Genomic DNA, 18,612 nt, shown 5'->3' on the forward strand with positions numbered 1-18,612 from the left:
AAGCAGAAACTCAATCATCTGCTCCAACCATTTCACATCACGGGTCAAGACTATGGCCCAGGGGATAGGGCACATGTCCATGGCTGGTACTTTCTAGATGAACGGCAAGTGACTTCCTGATGGTGACACAGCAGGACGATGGCATTTGACTCCCATCTGCTCCAACTATTTCTGGATTTAAGGATCAGAGTAACTAAATATCAGAAACTCTTTCAAGGTTCAGAGGATTCAGAAAAGGAGCAATTACCACAGCACCAACAGGCAAGCTCACCTAGCCCTCTCTCCTTTGGCCTTAGTATGGAAGGGAAAATATTCCAGAGACCTTTAAGATGATTGGTCAGCAACCACAAAATGGGCCAAATGAAAAACTAATGGCTAGTGTTCTCATGGACTCAAGGGCAATAGAGTGAAAGGGTTTACATTCTCTGTAAGTTTCTCGATAGACTGCTTACGGTAGGTATACTTTTCTATGAGCTGCAAACAAAATTTCCTTCAAAGACAAAAAGAGGGTGGAGACACGGCAGGACAAACTAACTTGGAAAACCACCAGATGAACGAATTAAGAAGTGTTTCATTGCTACAGGGCTTCTCAGAGCATTTCATCTGTGTTTATATGCAGTGTGTGCATCCGTGAGGCACTGTCTCTGAATCTGGTGTCTGGAGGTGCTATTCACATGGAGTGGCCTGTAAGGTGGCATGTTCTGCACAGCTGAGCAACTCTTAGATGAGTTGCTCTGGCTAAGTTGGTTGGCTGAGCATTCATCTGAGGAAAGGAGCAAACGGGAGGAAAGAAATTTAAGGTGGAGCAGGTGGTGTGTGACCAGGACGTGAGGGAAAGGGCGAAGACCGGGGATCTCAGACAGACTGCATCAAGGAGCTAACACTTGAGTAATGTCTCCTGTGAGTCTTCAGAATATGCCTAGCACCATGAGGAAACTTGTAGAGCAGAGCAGAGCACGTTTAAATTCACAGTCTCCTCTCCTCTTCCCCTCCCTTCCCATCCCTTCCATTCTCCCTCCTCCTCCTGCCCCCCCCCCCATTCTTGCTCCTCTACAGCACCTGTATTGAACCTAAAGCCTTTTTCATGAGATTCGAGTGGTTTAAAAATGAGCAACAGCCGCAGCCCTCATGATACCTTTGACACAGGGCCTTTGAGGAGCCCAGCTGGGCCTTGCATTTTCAATCTATCTATCTCAGCCTCTTGAGTACCTGCGATTGTTGGCATGTGCCTCATGCATGCCTAGGAGTTCTCTTCCTGCCTGCCTGTCCCATGTAAGTTTGCCTTACTCTCTGCATATCATTCCATTCAGCTGACTTACTTGCAAACTCAAGACAGTCCTGACGGCTGTATATAGAGCAGATGTTTTATCTGCGAACTAAGTCGTAGTTTCCACTGACTTGTAATCCTAAGGACGAATGCTGACCTCACACACATGATTAAAGGCACATTCATGAGCCTGCTGGTGAAGCAGGAAGAGCCTTACCTGGCCTCTCAATCAACCCAGCCACTCTGCCCAGCAAGAGAAGCCCAGATGTCAAGCCAAGGGTGCACTGACCACGTGACCTGTCCAAACTCCCATAATTCTACAAGACTTCCATCAGTCACTCTGTCACAGAAGAGGAAAAACTCAGAGCCTCCCGACTCTCCCAATGTCACACACGTCACAGAATGGAGGTGGCAGTGTCCAGCACTAACTTGCTCTAAGGAATGCACACTTCGTCCTCTGCCTGCACTGTCAAAGGCATTTGTGTCGGGGTGGCATCCTCGCCCAGCATGGCTCCTCCAGGGTGACAAATGTCATGCTATGCATCTGCAAAGGTGTCACCTTAGGAGTCTAAATACAGTTAGGACTACTTCTCAGAGTCCCCACTCTGAGGTGTACACTTCAATACACGCCCCTTTGTTTGTCCACTGGGAGAAAAGGCTCTCAGATCTGTTTGGCTACAGCTGGCATTTTCTTTGGTTGCAGTGAAGGAAGCATTAGAATTGTGAATGTAGTAGCCAGTTCTACTTCCTAGGTCTATTGATTGCATGTTTTTCTGCAAGTTTGCCTACCCTGGGCAAATTTTGAAATTTTTCTATGGCCCACTTTCAGTAAAGCTTAGTTCCAATAAGAAAATAATTCTCTTCTACATCAACAACCTTACACACACACACACACCTTGTCCTAGCCTGTTTTCTGTTGCTGTGATAAACACTACAACCAAAAGCAACTTGGGGAGGGAAGGATTTATGTCAGCTTACCGCTTACAGTCCATTATGAAGGGAAATGGGGCAGGAACTCAAGATAGGAACCTGAAGGCAGGAACTGAAGCACAAGGCACGGAGGAGTGTTGCTTACAGGCTCTCTCTCCTGCCTCACTCAGCCTGCTTTCTCACACAAGCACTTGCCCAGGAATGGTACCGCCCCAAGTGAGCTAGGCCCGTCCCCATCAACTGTCAACCAAGGCGTGCCTATAGGCCAGTCTGACGGAGGCATTTTCTCAGATGAGGTTCCATCTTCCTAGACTCTAGCTTCTGTCAAGTTGACAAAAATTAGTCAACACTCACCTACTGGGGAAACTGAGGCAGACACATACCGAATGAAGGCTCATGGTGGATTTTCTTGTATACCAGCCTGCTCTAACTTCTTCTGGCCTACCACAGGAGGTAGATATTTTTTCTGGCTTTCAGGACTGAAAGATGTTCCTGAGGGAAGATGACTTTGACATGTCAATTCCTCTCAGAATTCTAAGGCTTTATCACTGACTGACTCTGGCCTCAACCATCCTTTTGAATTCCAGGCCTGAATCATTTTTAATAAAATCATAGGTAAAACAAGAAAATAGAGAGAGGCTTTACCTCCCTCTTGAGGACCTTATGCTGAAACAGTTACAACCCTGCAGCCATTTAACTTCTGAGCAACAAAGTTCAAGCCAGGAGGTTTTACTGGACAGCTTGTACTAGTCACATTTGGGAGAATAGTCCAAAGGAGGAAAGAATCTTTTTTGGCTCATGGTTTCAGAAGGCTCAGACCTTGGCTGCTTGGCCTCATGCACTTGGACAGAAGGAATTGTGTGGCCCGGACACTGTTGTACCTTGTGGTAGATGAGAAGCAGACAGAGAGAACAGGACTAGAACTGGGATATACTGTAACACAGAACATTGAACACCCTAACATCACAGCCAGGTACACTTTTTTATTAGATATATTCTTTATTTACATTTCAAATGTTGGCCCCTTTCCTGGTCCCCGCCCCCCATAACTCCCTATCCCATCCCTCCTCTCACTGCTCACCAATCCACCCATTCCCACTTTCTTGTCCTGGCATTCCCCTATACTGGGGCATCAAGCCTTCTCAAGATCAAAGGACTCTCCTCCCTTTAATGTCCCACAAGGCCATCTTCTGCTACATATGCAGCTGGGGCCATGGGTCCCTCCTTGGTACTCTTTGGTTGATGGTTTAAATCCCTGGGAACTCTGGGGGGGGAGGGTACTGGGTGGTTCGTATTGCTGTTCTTTCTATGGGTCTGCAAACCCCTTCAGCTCCTTGGGTCCTTTCTCCAGCTCTTCCATTGGGGACCCTGTGCTCAGCTCAATGGCTGGCTGAGAACATTCCCCTCTGTATTTGTCATGCACCGGGGGAGCCTCCCAGGAGAAGAAGAAAGACCAAAGTATGGATACTATGGTCCTTCTTAGAAGTGGGAATGCAATACCCATGGGAAGAGATGCAGAGACAAAGTGTGGATCAGAGACTGAAGGAAAGGCCATCCAGAGATTTCCCTAACTTGGGGTCCATCCCATATACCAAACACAGACTCTATTGTGGATGCCAACAAGTGCTTGCTGACAGGGGCCTGATATAGCTGTCTCCTGATACAGATACACTTTCAAACATGTCCCCCGGGTGACTTACTTCCTACAGCCTTCCTGAGCCCCACCTCCTCACGTTCACACCACCTGCTGAGGACCAAGCATGCACTATAGAAGCCTATAGGGACATCTCCTATTCAAAATAGGACATAGTGAGAGCCAGCTGCAAACGCCCCAGGCAGAGAGACAAGTGAGAAGCCAGGGATTAGCATGACGTCACACAGAACGGGACAGGTGGGTACCACGTGCCAACCCTCACCTTGGAAATCCACACACTCTCACTATCCACACACTCTCACTATCCACACACTCTCACTATCCACACACTCTCACTTCTGAGTCCACGTTCTCCATCCGTGTCTGTCCTGGGCAGGAGGAATGGAATGGCCGGTCCTTAGTCCCTGACGTCATGCAAGTGGAAGTTAACTCTCAAAGATGAAATGACCAAGCACCCACTGTCTTCTTTTGTTTTGGCCTGTGCTAGAGTTTGCAGTTTGATTCTTTGGTGTGTGTGTGTGTGTGTGTGTGTGTGTGTGTGTGTGTGTGTGTCACTGTTCACTTCAGCTTTTGAGGCAGGGTCTCTCAATAGACCTGAAGCTCATTAATTCACCCAGGATAGTGTGCCTGCTAGCCCCAGGGATCCTCTTGTCTCTGCCCCTAGCGCTGGGATTACAGCATCGACTCCTGTATTAGGTATTTTCTAATGGGGATGCTTGGAATTCAGGGCCTCATCCTTGAGTAACAGATACCTCACCAGATGAGTCATCGCCCCAGACAGTCCTTGGGGTTTTGTTTGTTCCTTTGTTCCTTTAAGGGTTTTTGTTGTTGTTTTGTTTGGTTTGGTTTCTTGTTTTGTTTTGTTTGGCTTTGGTTTTTGAGGCGGGGTCTTACACGGTGAAGGCTGAACTTAAATTCCTATGTGATGAGGATACTGTTGTATCTCTGTTCCTCCTGCCTCTGCTTCCCCAAGGGCTGGGTGTGCAGGTATGCATCACACCCAGCTCTTACAGTTTGCATCTTAATGCTCTCCAAAAGCCTGTGGGCTGCAGCTTCTGCTCTCCCACTACTGGAAAGGAGTGAAAACCTTTAAGATGGCACTGGGAGTCTCAGCTCCTCCCAAGTAGTTAGCAAGCTGAGCACAGGACCTGCCAGGCCAGACACCTTGTCTTTCAAAAGAAAGACACCCAAACTCCACACCTGTGTATAAAGCACTGTTTCTTGAAGTTAAGCCGCACCTGGCCCGTAAACTAAAAGTGACACTTTAGGACCACTGATAAGGGGTAGACGCCAGGCAGTGGCTCTTTTGGATGTCTGCAGTCCTGTAACGTCAAGTACTAGACGGATATGTTTGGGGAATTGGATGGATGGATGGATGGATGGATGGATGGATGGATGGATGGATGGATGGATAAATGGATGGATAAATTTAATAGACACTCACATTCAGGTCAATGTGCTGGGCTCCTACTGGTCTACACAGGTGGGCTCATGGGTAAACACTCTGCCATGAAGCACAGACAGCAGACTTCAGTGGTCAACACAAACTAACTTCTCTGTCTTTCCAGAATTTTCTATTTCTTTTCAGCAAAGCCAAATTACCTTAAAGCAGCCCAGAGCCGTTCTGATTTAAGGTTCAGCCACCATGGCTTCTGGAAGCTTTATTTTTCCAAATCCCCAGTCCTGTGATTTATGAAGGAGATGCGTAACTCAACAAGAACACCCCCTCCTTCTCCCCGAGTTCAGAGCAAATGCGCACAGGAAAGCAACTAGAAGCTGGTTTCTGCTCCCCAGGGCTTCCAGAGATAATCACGTTCCTGGATAAGATGCTAGAATTTTTTATCCTTCCTTCATCTCCCAAGCAGGCATCTCTAAAAGGCTCTCTTTCCTGAGTTCCCATCTCTGATTACTTCCTTCACTCTAGCCACTAAATTTAACAGAGGTTAAAGAAACTCTTAGCAGGGAAGAGCGGAAGCCGGTATGTGGCTTTTGTGCCTTTTTGTGCTGAATAAGGCTGGTTCTCCCAAGGCAACACTATCTAACCCTTCCATAGCATAGAAGGCGGCTGTCAGATGCAGGTTTTCCATCCAGGCCTGCCAGGAAGGGAGAAGGGAAAGATACAATCCAAAATCACCTTGCTATGCTCGCATGGGCCACTCGGCCAAACGTGTGGCTGTGTGGGGAAGTGCAGAAAGTCACTCAGTTCTGTTTATGTTCATATAGTCCTTTGGTTTGTCTTTAGGAAGGTGCTGGGATCAGATAACAATTGGGAGTCCTGGTATCAGCTCCTCCCCAGAGTCTTATGGTGTTGAGTTTAACCCTTTCAATTCTCTGCCTTGGTTTCCTCTTTCTTACATGAGACATTTACCACCCATGTTCAACTCTCACAGCCCATCCATCTGCAAACCTTTGGAGCTGTTCCCTGTGTAGCTCGGGAAGGGCAAGGAAAAGGGCCCCACCACCACCACCACCACTCCTGGTCTGGGTTTAGTTAGAAACAAACTTGCTTTTTTAAAAGACTCCTATTTTACCCACCCCAGTCTTCCAAGATACATCCACACATTTCTGTATATGAAATCACATCCTAAGGAAAATTATTTTAAGAAATTCTGCTGTGACTCCTCTAGGCAAACAGCCTTCTGGTACAACCAAGAACTATCCAGAATATATACATATATACACGTATATGCGTATATAGCTATCGTAGTCTATTGAAATAGTCGCAGTCAGCAGGGACACTGTCTTCCTTTGAGGATGCAGGTGGCCTGCCTGGCCCCAATTCAGCCTCTCTCTCAGTGTCCCTGAGGGCCCCTCAGCTAGCCAGAGCTGGCTACTCCCTTTAACTGGCAGAGTCATCTGGGCCTCAGCATGCTGCCTTGAGAGGCTACTGGTATTAGCTTCCTTGTTTTGCCAATGTCGAAACTGAAGCTTTTGAGGTTAAATGAGGAGCAGACTCAAGTTCAACTTTAAAGGCAAACAAACCATGCATCTCTTAATCCAAAAACAGCAGGGCAGGCATACACCCCGGCTCTAGGCTGGATCCTGCAGGAGAAATTGCAGGGATGGAGGAAAGGAGCTGGCAGGGGGCAGAACCCCCAAGGAGAGCTAAAGCTCCCAAATCACAAGCAAGTGGGAAGACAGCTTGTTCCAGCGGCAGAGGCCCCTGTGTGCTCCATCTTAAAGGAGGGCAGAGAAGCTAAAAGCTGCCAATCAGCAAAGCAGAGGATGGTCGGGGCAGCCTGGGGGTGGGGGTGCTACAAACGAGTGGTACGGATGAGGTAATGGTGATCACAGTAACAAGGGGCTCAAAAGGCAGATGTTCCATATGTAAGGTGAATGGACAGGGAGATGTGGGCATATAGACAGATGCAAATACTGATCTCTCAGATGCAGCTGCAGCTGTGGGTGTAGATGCAGATACAGACTCAGGTGCAGATACCGATGAAGATGGATACAGACAGAAATGCAGCATCTCATGCAGACAAACACAGAGGCATACAGATACAGATGGAAGTGAAGTGGCAGACGCACATGCAGATATAGACGCAGATAGACACAGACAGAGGTGCAGCCAATGCAGACAGACGCAGATGCAGATATAGATGCAGATGCAGGTGCAGATACAAATGAAGATGTAGGTACAGACAGAATGCAGTAGCAAATGCAGACAGAGATTTAGATGCAGGTGCAGATATAGATGCAGAAAAATAACAGAGGTACAGCCAATGCAGACAGACACAGACACAGATGCAAATGGGTACAAATGGAGATGCAGACACAGGTGCAGAGTGCAGTCTCAAATGCAGACAGAGATGAAGATACAAGTGCAGCTATGCATGCAGATAGACACAGAGGTGAGGTAGCCAATGCAGACAGACAGAGATGGAGACACACGTGCAGATGCAGATTCAGATGCAGATGCAGACGATATAGACAGAGATGCAGTAACAAATGCAAACATAGATGCACATGCCAGTGCACAGACAGAAACAGATGGAGACACAGGTGCAGATGCAGACAGACACAAAAAGAGATGAAGATGTAGGTGCATAAAGGTTCAGATGAAGACTCCGGTGTAGACACAGAAGAAGATGCAGGCACACATACAGAGCTTATGTGCTTTCCAAGAATCTGCAGAAAAAGGCATTAATACCTGTAGCTTCCCTACCAGAGCTACACTGGCAGGCATACAATAACCTACACAGTCAGGAAACACAGCCGTGCTTCTATCACTCAGCACCAGAAACACCCAGGCATGCATCCTACCCTGTAACCCTGACAGTGAACCACATATCTGTGAGCCCTTAACTATGTCATAAGCCCTCTTGCCTCAGTTTCTCTTACTAACCAAAGAGGACAACTCAACTGGCTGGCTGCCTGCCTATCTATCAATCTTGTTTCATTATGCAAAAGCATAATTATCAAAATTATCCATATTTAATTTTTTATTATTTTATGCCTATGGGATGATTTGCCTGCATGCGTGTGCATCATGTGTATTTTTGGTGTCTGCAGAGACCAGACAAGGGTGTTGGAATCCCTGGAACTGGAGTTAGAACTGTGAATCACTAGGCAGGTTCTGGGAATTGAACCTGGGTCTTCTGGAAGAACAACCAGTAGTCTTAACTCCTGAACCATCTCTCCGGACCCAAAAATATTCAATCTTTAAATAGAGACTGCTCTTTTAAACACTTTGCACACATTAATTTATTCAGCTCTAAGAACAGCCCTATCAGATCAACGTTGATATTATCCCCCGTGTAACAGAAAGGGAAACTGAGTTGCTGGACAGTTTCATACTTGCCTGGTGTCACACATCAGGGAAGGATTTAAACCTGAAACCCCGGCTCATCACCACTTTGTTCTAAAGCAGTGATTCTCGACCTGTGGGTCATGACCCCTTTCAGGGGAAGGGGGAGGGGGTGTCAAAAGGACCTTTTCACAGAGGTCACCTAAGACCATCGGAAAACATAGATATTTTACATTATGATTTATAACAGTAGCAAAATTGCAGTAATAAAGTAGTAACAGAATGATTTTATAGTTGGAGGGAGGGTTATCACAACCTGAGGAATCATGTTAAAGGGTCGCAACATCAGGAAGTTAAAGAACCAGTGCTCCAAAGCCTGATATCAAAGAGCCCCACCTAGGTTTCAGAAAATTGTAAGTGGCAAGAAGTGCTGGGTTGCTTACCCTTGGGAGGCTGGAGAGAACCTTCAGCTTCCTCAGGCAATGGCTCAGAGCTCAGCCAGAGCTCTGCAGATGCTGACAGCTGCATTCCAGGCATACTGTGTGTTCTCCCAAAGCACACCTCTGCTGCCAGGAGCAGGTTCGTCTCCAGGAGACAGCGGTTGTCAAGCCCCCAGAGAACAGCGAACATGTCTAAAATAGCAGCTTGTAGACTTCGTAGCTGCAATTTGCTTTCAAAATGTCGACCTTGCTTTCACCGAAGGGACCAGGTCTGAATGCACTCTGTGCAGCCAGCAGCAGACGGCCCTAAGGTTCCAGGAGGAGTCTAAAGGGATGTGGAAAGCAAATCTTACCAGTGCACCCATGGGTCTGTGGACTTGACTCAGGGAAATTCCCTCTATGCTATCAGTGATGAGGTTAGAGTTATATTTAAAAAATACATACATCATAAACCTGAGCAGGGTAGGCCCCAAAGAGGTCAAGGTTAGACCAGCATCAACATTGAGTTTCTGACTACTGGGTCTCTTTCCACATTTTATACGGTGAATGAGTCAATATCTTGTAGAAATAACTCCGTGAAAACCCGTAAAGAGCAGCTCCACGCCCCTCTGTAGGATCTACGTAAACAAGGGCACTGGGACAAAGAGGGAGCAGGGACGAGCCACTCTCTCCAGTTCAGAGTAAAGAAACAGGAGAGCATCACAGTCTCCAACCCCGTGATGCCCTGGAGCCCAGAGCAGGAAAGGAACCTCATGAGAAGCCGCCGCCCATCTGTCCATCTCCCAGTGGCCTGTGTCTGGCAATTTGTGTCCTCCCTCCAAAGCCCTGGGCTCCAGGCCTCATTCTGCCGTGAGCTGTCTGTGCAGAGGAATCTAAAAGGTACGTGGGCAGGGACTCCTACAGCTGAACGCATGATTTCCTCTTCCTCCCGTAAGTGACCGTGACACATCAGAAGAAGCACACACTTCCCTTCCTCAGGCAATAACCACACAGTCAAGACCAATCAGAGTTCAGGCAGCAGTTCCAGCCAGATGATTCAGGGAGCATGACATCTCCTGGGAATGGGATCTTTCTTGGCATTTACATAGAGATGCAAGGTGAGAGAAATAGCCCCGCCAGCAAAGCCTGCATCAGAGAAGCGAGGGAGGGACCGAGCGCAGAAGACAAGCTGTACAATGAGAGGTGTCCTGTGGAGGGAAAGGCTCAGCGGAAGAAGGGCAAGGCCCTGAGGGCAACAGGAATCCAAAGGGACATCAGAGTGAGCTCTTGCAGACAATAGGAAAAGTGTGATTAACTACGACCACCTCAGTTGAACCAAAACCTAGAGGACTGCCGGCTCCTGTCACACAGAGCTAAGAAGGGTTAACAGCAACCTTGGGGAAGAGTGGAAGAGGGTGAGAATAACTACTTTTAGCTCTTGGTGCTTACAGATGCAAGGATTTGGTGGTCCAAGGAGCACTGTGGGGTTGCTTTGTTCAGAAAGAAAATATGAAGTCCTTGAGCAAGCCCTTGACCTTACTCCTGAATACTACGCATGCAGGATCTGCTCTCCAAAGAATGGCCTGATGGGTCTTCAGAGAAATACTAAGCTTGTATATCTCATGAAATCTTGACAGTCAAAATGATATTGACAGTCACAACAGACTCACATACACACACCCTACACATGCCACATATACACACAAACATATACCATACACACCACACATATGCACACACATATACCCCACAGACACCCCGCACACACATACCACACACACATATACCATACCCCCATATCCATAACCCCACAGACACACTTGCATGTAACACATGCTCAACACAGACACACAGACAAACATACCACATACACACACCACCAACTCATATGCACACACCCCACAGAAACCCCACAGACACACACCACACACATACCACATACACACCATATATATACCCCAGACACACATACCCCAAGAGACTCCATACACACACACATACACACACACACCTACTTCACACACCACATATATTTCACATACACTTCACAGAAACAACACATACTCTACACATGCCACATGCTACAGATAACACACACATGTCACAAGCCACACACACACAAATCCTCACACATCACAGCATGGACATACACACATATACCTTATAGAGCCCTCACAGACACCATACACATACATACATACACACAGACACAAAGATACAGACACATACACATGGACACATGGATACACACATATACACATGGACACATGGAAACACACACACACACACACACACACACGCATACGCACATGCGCGCACACACACACCACTTCTTGGTATTTTGTGACAACTGCAAAGGAGCAGGATAAATGTGAAGTGTGCCCATGTGTCGGAAGAAAAAGAACTGTCACTCTGATCCAGATAGCATGCAGGGCCCATCCTTTTTGATTTATAAAACCAGACCTTTGTCCCAAGCCAGAAGAGGACTTGGGTTATTAGACTCCTGTCTCCCTCACCTGAGTCATATACCAATACATCTGTTTTAGAACAGTTATGTCACCCTCAGAGGTTCTCTGGTGCTGGTTTAACAGCCTATGTTGATCCTGGCGTGTCCTCATGGCCACCATGATATCTTGATGTAGCGAGAACTTGACCCTGTGCTCCGGGGTCAGTGCACACACTCTCCCTGTGGAATCTGTCTGTCTGTCTGTCTGTCTGTCTGTCTCTCTCTCTCTCTCTCTCTCTCTCTCTCTCTCTCTCATCACAGTCTTTTCTCCTGCCATCTTTCTTCTTTTATCTGCACGCTGGCCTTCCACATCAGGAAGTGTCCTGTCCCCCATACGTTACAGCACCAGGGTGGTGCCTTTTCTTCCTTCTCTGCCTTGAGCACACGGGGCCAGCCAGAGGCTTAGGATGCCTTCATGTGAGTGCAGAGGAGTTATGGGATCTGCCTCCAGTTAAGGCTTCCTCCGGGCTAGTCCAGCTTTCTCTGCCTTATCCTTTTTACGGTTTCTTTGATTTCAACCTCTCTGCAAAGCTCCTAAGGTTGAAGGACCCTGAGATGGACATACTTCAGTACTAAATCGCTGAGTTTCTGAGATTGAAATTCACTGTCTGTCTCTCTCTCTCTCTCTCTCTCTCTCTCTCTCTCTCTCTCTCTCTCTCTCACCAGTCTTTTCTCCTGCCATCTTTCTTCTTTTATCCTAGCATTTTCATACAGGAAATTTCCAAAAGACATTTTACTAACGGAATAGAATTTCCTCGGATTGTGTATATGCAGCCCCTCCAAGAACAGAGTGTACAAGGGAAATACGGTACCCCAGGAAACAGGGAACCCTCTTGGCACAATCCCCGTCTACAGCTATCCTGTAGTTCAAGGTATGATCCTCCCAGTGACACTGAAGAGGCTCCCCAGAGCCAAAAGGTGTGGAGAGGAGGAGGAAGAAAATAGAAATATGCCTGCAAGGCAGACGCCATTTAAATGGGGTGGGGGTGGGAAGAAGAGAATCAGGGGAGGGAAAAGAGTAGGAAGGAAAGACTGCAGAGAAGAGATGGAAAAATCAAGGGGAGAGAGAATCAGAAAAGAGGGGGCAGAATCAGATGAAGGAAGACAGAACCACACAGCCGGAAAAGACAGACAACAAAACCACACTTTTCCCCAGGCACTGAGCCCCTCCCCCTCCCCACCCTGTCAAGGGTGAAATACCACTATTAGGGGACCTACCTCAGAGGCAAGAATGGCCAGCTGTCCTTTGCTCCTCCGGGATGCTAGGCAGGAGGAGTGTCCTCAACCCAAGCAGAAACTGGCAGTCCCAGGGAGCCCTCTGGAAGCCCCCGCTGACTTATGCCAGTCATTGAGATGGCTTGACTTTCGTCCCCACCTTCTGGAGCAGCTGTGGTCCTATTCCAGCTGCAGAGGCAGCACAGTTCTCTTCATGACAAGGTTGCGTCGGCCACATGGAGGCTCAGAAGCAGGGAGAGCTCACTGGACAAAATTCTCCACAAAAAATCTTGATTGAGTCACAGCCTCTCAGTTTCTGCCTGACATCTTAAGAATCACTTCTGTAATTTTTGCCCGGAGCACTGTTGCTCCCTGGGAGGGAGGAGTTTCGATCTTCTTGATCTCTCTTTAGGGCTGGGAAGAGCCTGTGTCTGAGATGAGAATACCATGACACCCCAGACCGGTGTCATCCATGTCCTCAAGGCCCACTCTGGCCACCCTGGAGGGGACATTATGTACCCCTCTCTTAGTTCCCCTTTTGAAAACCTTAATGTTGCCGTTGACTGAGTTGGGCAGTTTTTAAGCATTTAAGTTCCTGAAAACTCGGGGTAAGATGTGGCAGCTTCAGTGACCGGATACAGAACCAGGAAGAAAGGTCTAGGCAGGAAGTATTGGGAATCCACTTCCTCCACATTGTCAAAGGTCCTGAGTCCTTATTTTAGTTCTGCCAATGCCTAAACTGATAGATTGGAGGTGTTCCCATGTGTGAAGCTGGGATATGTAGTCTGCTCTCCCTTGATAACCCAAATCAGGAGAGAGAACAGTCTGGAAGGTTGCTACAGCAACCAGAGTCCCTGGAGAGCCTGGCTCTCCACAAACCTCTTACTTTCAGACATGCTCTGGCTTGAAAAGGCAATGTTTGCATAAGGACAGGGACAGTGATGGGGTGACGATATATACACACACAGAGGTCCATGCACACAAGTCCCCTCATCTGCCCTCAGCTGGGGGCATCCCTTTGGCCACTGGGGTGGGCTTGGAGTAACTAAAATCATTGGAAACAGAAAGTACTTTCTTACTGGCCTTGGAATAGACCTCTGGGCCTTAAACATCTCAGGCTTTTACTATGTTGCAGGCTTAGAGAAGACAAGCTCCCAGGAAAAGTGGCTTCTGGCCACCAAATCTAACGCAAGAATATACTCCATTCTGAAGGGTAAGAGAAAGGATGGAGACCTAGCCCAAAATGCCAAGGAGAGACTTAGAGAGCTGATGGTCTACGATGGCCTATCTTAGGCTTTGGATCCACAGTGGAAACTTCTGGGTTAAGGCCTTGCCTGTGAGAGATGTAGGCAGGCAGTATAGTGACTAAAACTCAAAGCCATTACTATAATTCACACATTTGCATAGCATCTTCCCCACCTTCCTGGGTGAGTTTATTAATAATTCCCCATGAGGTAGGGAGGGGAAGACATTACTGTTCTCATTTAATGGGGGTTGGGGGGCAGGGAACTGAGGCACAAAGAGGGACCATGACAACAGTTACTCTGTAAAGCTGTGGCAAAACTCAGATTGTGATCTGTCGCTCAGTGGAGCCACAGAGAGCTCTCAAGCCAAGTGTCAAGGTCGCTCCTTCCTAAATTGCTCTTCAGAAAAAAAAATCTTTTGGCAAAGCATTCCCTTCAGAGAGCCTTAAAGGATCAATAGAAAATTAAAAAACGTGTTAACAGTCCTTTGAGTCTCAGAACTGTACCCACAAGAACTGAGAACAGTGTGTCACAGTTTGTCCAAGGCAAAACTGAATGGCAATGTTACTGTGGGAGGGGGCAGTGGGCAGCTGGGAGGGTGGCAGTGATTTCACAATGGGAGAAGATGGCTTGGTCCAAGTGGGAACCACCGAGTTACCTTAGCAGGCCAAATGCAGCTCCAAAGGAAGAGCAGGGCAGACAAACATTTGTTTGACTCAGCAAAATCCTCTAAGATAGAGGCTGCCAAGAGAACAGCCATGCCCTTTCCTGGCACCCAACCAAAGGCTGTTGCCTGTGGCATACAAGGAACGCTATGCTGGCATTCAGTGTGTGAACTCACCTGTCTGTAGGTTACAGCTGAGGTTACTTTATAAAGACAAATCCATCTGCAATCCTAGGTCAGATTCCCAGGAAGAAGGGCAGAGGATACCTTAGAGAGGTCTAGGCTAATGGGGGAGAATTGTCTGCTGTCGGAAGCAGAGTCCCTCTGCCTGTTCTAAGTGACAGTCTCTGCTCAGTGGCACCTTGCTTCAGATGTGTAGTCCAGTCAGTCCTTTGGCTCTGGTCAGCCTTTTTTCCTGTCTCCGTGCTTCTCTTTTCTAGATCCTCTGTACACGAAGGCGCTTGCACATATAAAGAACTTGGCTCTGAGAAAGCGCCTTCCTGGAAGCTCAAAGGAGTCCCCGAATCAGAGTGGTGAGGACTAATGAAGACCGGGCCAGCCTCTCCTGTGACAGATCACAACTGGAGAAATCCACCGGCCCTCACTGGTCTAGAACTGACCCTTATGTCCTTCGAGTAATCCAGTTGGGTAGTATTTTCTCTAATTCCATCCAAATTTAGCCATCTTTCAAAGCCATGCAGCTAATAGCTCTACCAGCCAGAAGATGGAAAGGGCACTAACATGGCGAGCTGAAATCTTTTCCATCCTGTGGATTCTGCCGGTGACCAAGTGACCAGAAGCTAAGGAAGGTGCATGACCCAAAGTAAAGGACACTAAAGAAGGGACCTGAGTGTGGCTGCTTCCTAGTCTATTGGTGTCACCATTCCTAGAGATATTACAAGACCCAGGCATGAGAACTCAGTCTTGAGGGAAGATCGGTCGGAAATGTGCATCTCATCCACATGACTGATGGGTGTGATTGGGTGGCACCGTTGAAATTTCCAAAATGTCACTAAGATGGAGAAACCTCGAATGCTGCGAGGATCGAGCAACAGTCTACAGTCCAGATATTTGGTCCAGGAATGCCATGGACTGTGTACGGGGAAGGGGGGTTCGCCGTCCTCTGGAGCTAAGGCGGGGGTAGTGGGCATGAGAAGGAAGCCTGAGGGGTGACTTGCTCAGAGCTCCTGTTTTCCTGCAGGCCTGCCCGCATCCATCAAACCTCGGTGAGCATCCTTTTCTCCGCATAAGCTCGATGTGGAGTCGGAAGGTAGCTGGGCCGCCGTTCCCGTGAAGCCTCCGCAAAGTCAGGTTTGCCAAGCCCATTGTCCGTTGCCTTCAGGTCCGGGGTAGGCTGCCCACAAGTGACGTGAGTATACTGGCCTTGCTCCTCCTGCTCCGTCTCCCGGTGGTAGAAGTAATTGAAATTGGAGACAATGACCGGTACCGGTAATGCAATGGTGAGGACCCCAGCAATGGCACACAATGAGCCCACAATCTTGCCCCCTACCGTCATGGGATACATGTCCCCATAACCTACCGTGGTCATTGTAACCACAGCCCACCAGAAGGCATCTGGGATGCTAGGGAAGAGCGAGTCAACGTCATCGGCCTCTGCGAAGTACACAGCGCTGGAGAAGAGGATGACTCCGATGAAGAGGAAGAAGATGAGCAGCCCGAGCTCCCGCATGGATGCCTGTAAGGTCTTACCCAGGATCTGCAGCCCCTTGGAGTGGCGGGAGAGCTTGAAGATTCGGAACACCCGGACCAGGCGGATCACCCTGAGGATGGCTAGGGACATGGCCTGCTGCCCATTCTGGCCACTGCCACCACTCACAGGCTGCTGCTCGTGACGTTGCACCAGCTCGGTGCCCAGGGTGATAAAGTAGGGGAAAATGGCCACCAAGTCGATGATGTTCATGATATTGCGAAAGAAAGCAGCCTTGCTGGGACAGGCAGAGAAGCGCACCAGGAGCTCAAACGTGAACCAGACGATACATAAAGTTTCCACCAGGAAGAACGGGTCTGTGAAGAAAGAACCCCCGAGAGTACTAAAGGAAGATGTCCCTCCAGTCCCCAACCCCCCAGAAGGAATGCTACCAGGAAATGCATAGGAATCCTCATCCTCATCTTCTTCCTCGTGGCTCCCCCTGGAGGCCGGGGATATGCGGGTCCCACTGCCCTCGTTGCTTCCACCGCGCCCATCTGCACGGAACTGAGGCAAAGTCTCAAGGCAAAAGATGACGATGGAGATAAGGATGACCAATACTGAGACGATGGCGATGCCTCGGGCGGGCCCGGAACTCTCCGGATATTCAAAGAGAAGCCAGACCTGTCGCTGGAAAGGCTGGGAGGGGAGTGGTTTCTCATCCTCGCCACCTTCAGGCAGGCAACCCTCATCCTCCCGGAAGGCCGCCAGGGCTTCCTCTCCCAACTGATAGAAGCGAATCTCTTCCATAAAGATGTCCAGGGGCACGTTAACCGGCCTGCGCAGGCGGCCCCCAGATTGATAGTAATAAAGGATAGCGTCGAAGCTGGGTCGGTTGCGGTCAAAGAAGTACTCGTTCCTCAGGGGGTCAAAGAAGCGGACTCTGCGGCCAGGGTCTCCGAGCAGCGTGTCAGGGAACAGCGACAGGGTGCGCAGCTGCGTCTCGAAGCGCAGCCCGGAGATGTTGATCACCAGCCTTTCACTACTACAGCAGCCGCCGCCGCCCTCGGCCTCCTGGAACTCACCCGCATCCTGTTGCTCCCCCTCCGGCCCACGGACCTCCCCCGGCGCCGCCAGCGTCAGGGATTTCTCCGATCTCATGTCACCTCGGCGGTGCGCTCCCCGCCACTAGGACGGCGCCCACGACACGAGCTCCGGAGCGCGGCACCCGCTTCCCAGCTTCGGCTGTGCCCTCCTTTAGGGTGGGGCCCTTGCTCTGACCTGGCGGTTAGGTCGGTGAACCCTGCAGCTGGTCCCTCTGCCAGGCTAGGTCTGGGATGTGGCTCTGGCTCTCAATAGCCGCGCCTCCGTGCTCAAGATTTCTGAGATGCCTGGAACCCACAAACTGTCGCGCGCGCGTGAAACTGGCTGCCTGAAAAGACGCGTGGCTTAGCTCTCGATGGTGCCTAAAACTGGGCTCGGGACCCACAGGTCCGCCCTCCAGACCTGCTGGCTCTCACCGGGTCCTGCTGCGCTTCTCCAGATGCAGAAGACTCCAGGCTGCCGCTGGTACCGAAGCGCCAGATGCGCCTCCCTCTGGCTCGCCAAAGACTCCAGCCCGGGCTCGGCCTCAGCCTCCGCCCTACGTCCACCACCGAACTAGGTCTGGCCAAGGTCGCGATTGCAGCCGCCACCTTCTTCCCAGGAGCTGTTCTACAGGCCTCGGAACCGCCCTGGGCCTGCCCCGGCGCCGGAGCGCGGAGACCCACCTCCCCACCGCTTCAAGCCTTGCCTGCACCCGCAGCAGCAGCAACAGCAGCAACAGCAGCAACAGCAGCAGCAGCAGCAGCAGGCTCAGCTCTCTGCTCTCAGCTCTGCCCTTCCTCCTTAACACACTCTCCAAGTGACGTGGCAGGCCCCGCCTGCTGCCCCCTCCCACCCCACTCTCACATCACACCCCTTACCCAGCCAGGGGCTGCAGCAAGCCTGGATGCTGGGGAGAGCTATGTACACTTGCCTCCCCAGTAATCTTTCCCGCGCTCTCCTGGCACGCCTCTTGCTTTCTCACATTCACACGCACGCCCCCACCCCCTCCCCCACCCCTACCGCACCCCAACCAAGCCGCAGTATCCTAATAACACACCCACTCCATCCTCCAGTCATCTCTTCTCGTTTCTGTTCACCGGGCTGACCTGCGCAGTGTATTTCATCAAAAAGAAATCACACGCTGGCCCCAACACACCCCTGCCCAATAAGCTATATACTGCGCCTGATCCCTCAACAGCTATTTACTGGGGGCGGGGGGGGGGGGCGGC

At 49.6% G+C, this 18,612-nt stretch overlaps 1 protein-coding gene across 3 annotated transcripts in view; it reads right to left on the minus strand.

Moving 5' to 3' along the window:
* The window catches only part of Kcna6 (potassium voltage-gated channel subfamily A member 6), a 32,647-nt gene extending 14,530 nt beyond the window's left edge, over positions 1 to 18,117 (minus strand). For all 3 annotated transcript variants that reach the window (XM_052174916.1, XM_052174917.1, XM_052174918.1), the window contains exon 1: positions 12,745 to 18,117. In XM_052174916.1, the coding sequence (XP_052030876.1) occupies positions 15,866 to 17,458 (1,593 nt within the window). In that variant the 5' untranslated portion in view covers positions 17,459 to 18,117 and the 3' untranslated portion in view covers positions 12,745 to 15,865. The remainder of the gene's footprint in view (positions 1 to 12,744) is intronic.
* Between the last annotated feature and the right edge of the window lie 495 nt (positions 18,118 to 18,612).

This window comes from Apodemus sylvaticus, chromosome 2 (assembly GCF_947179515.1).
Source record: "Apodemus sylvaticus chromosome 2, mApoSyl1.1, whole genome shotgun sequence".
NCBI classification, from domain to species: domain Eukaryota; kingdom Metazoa; phylum Chordata; class Mammalia; order Rodentia; family Muridae; genus Apodemus; species Apodemus sylvaticus.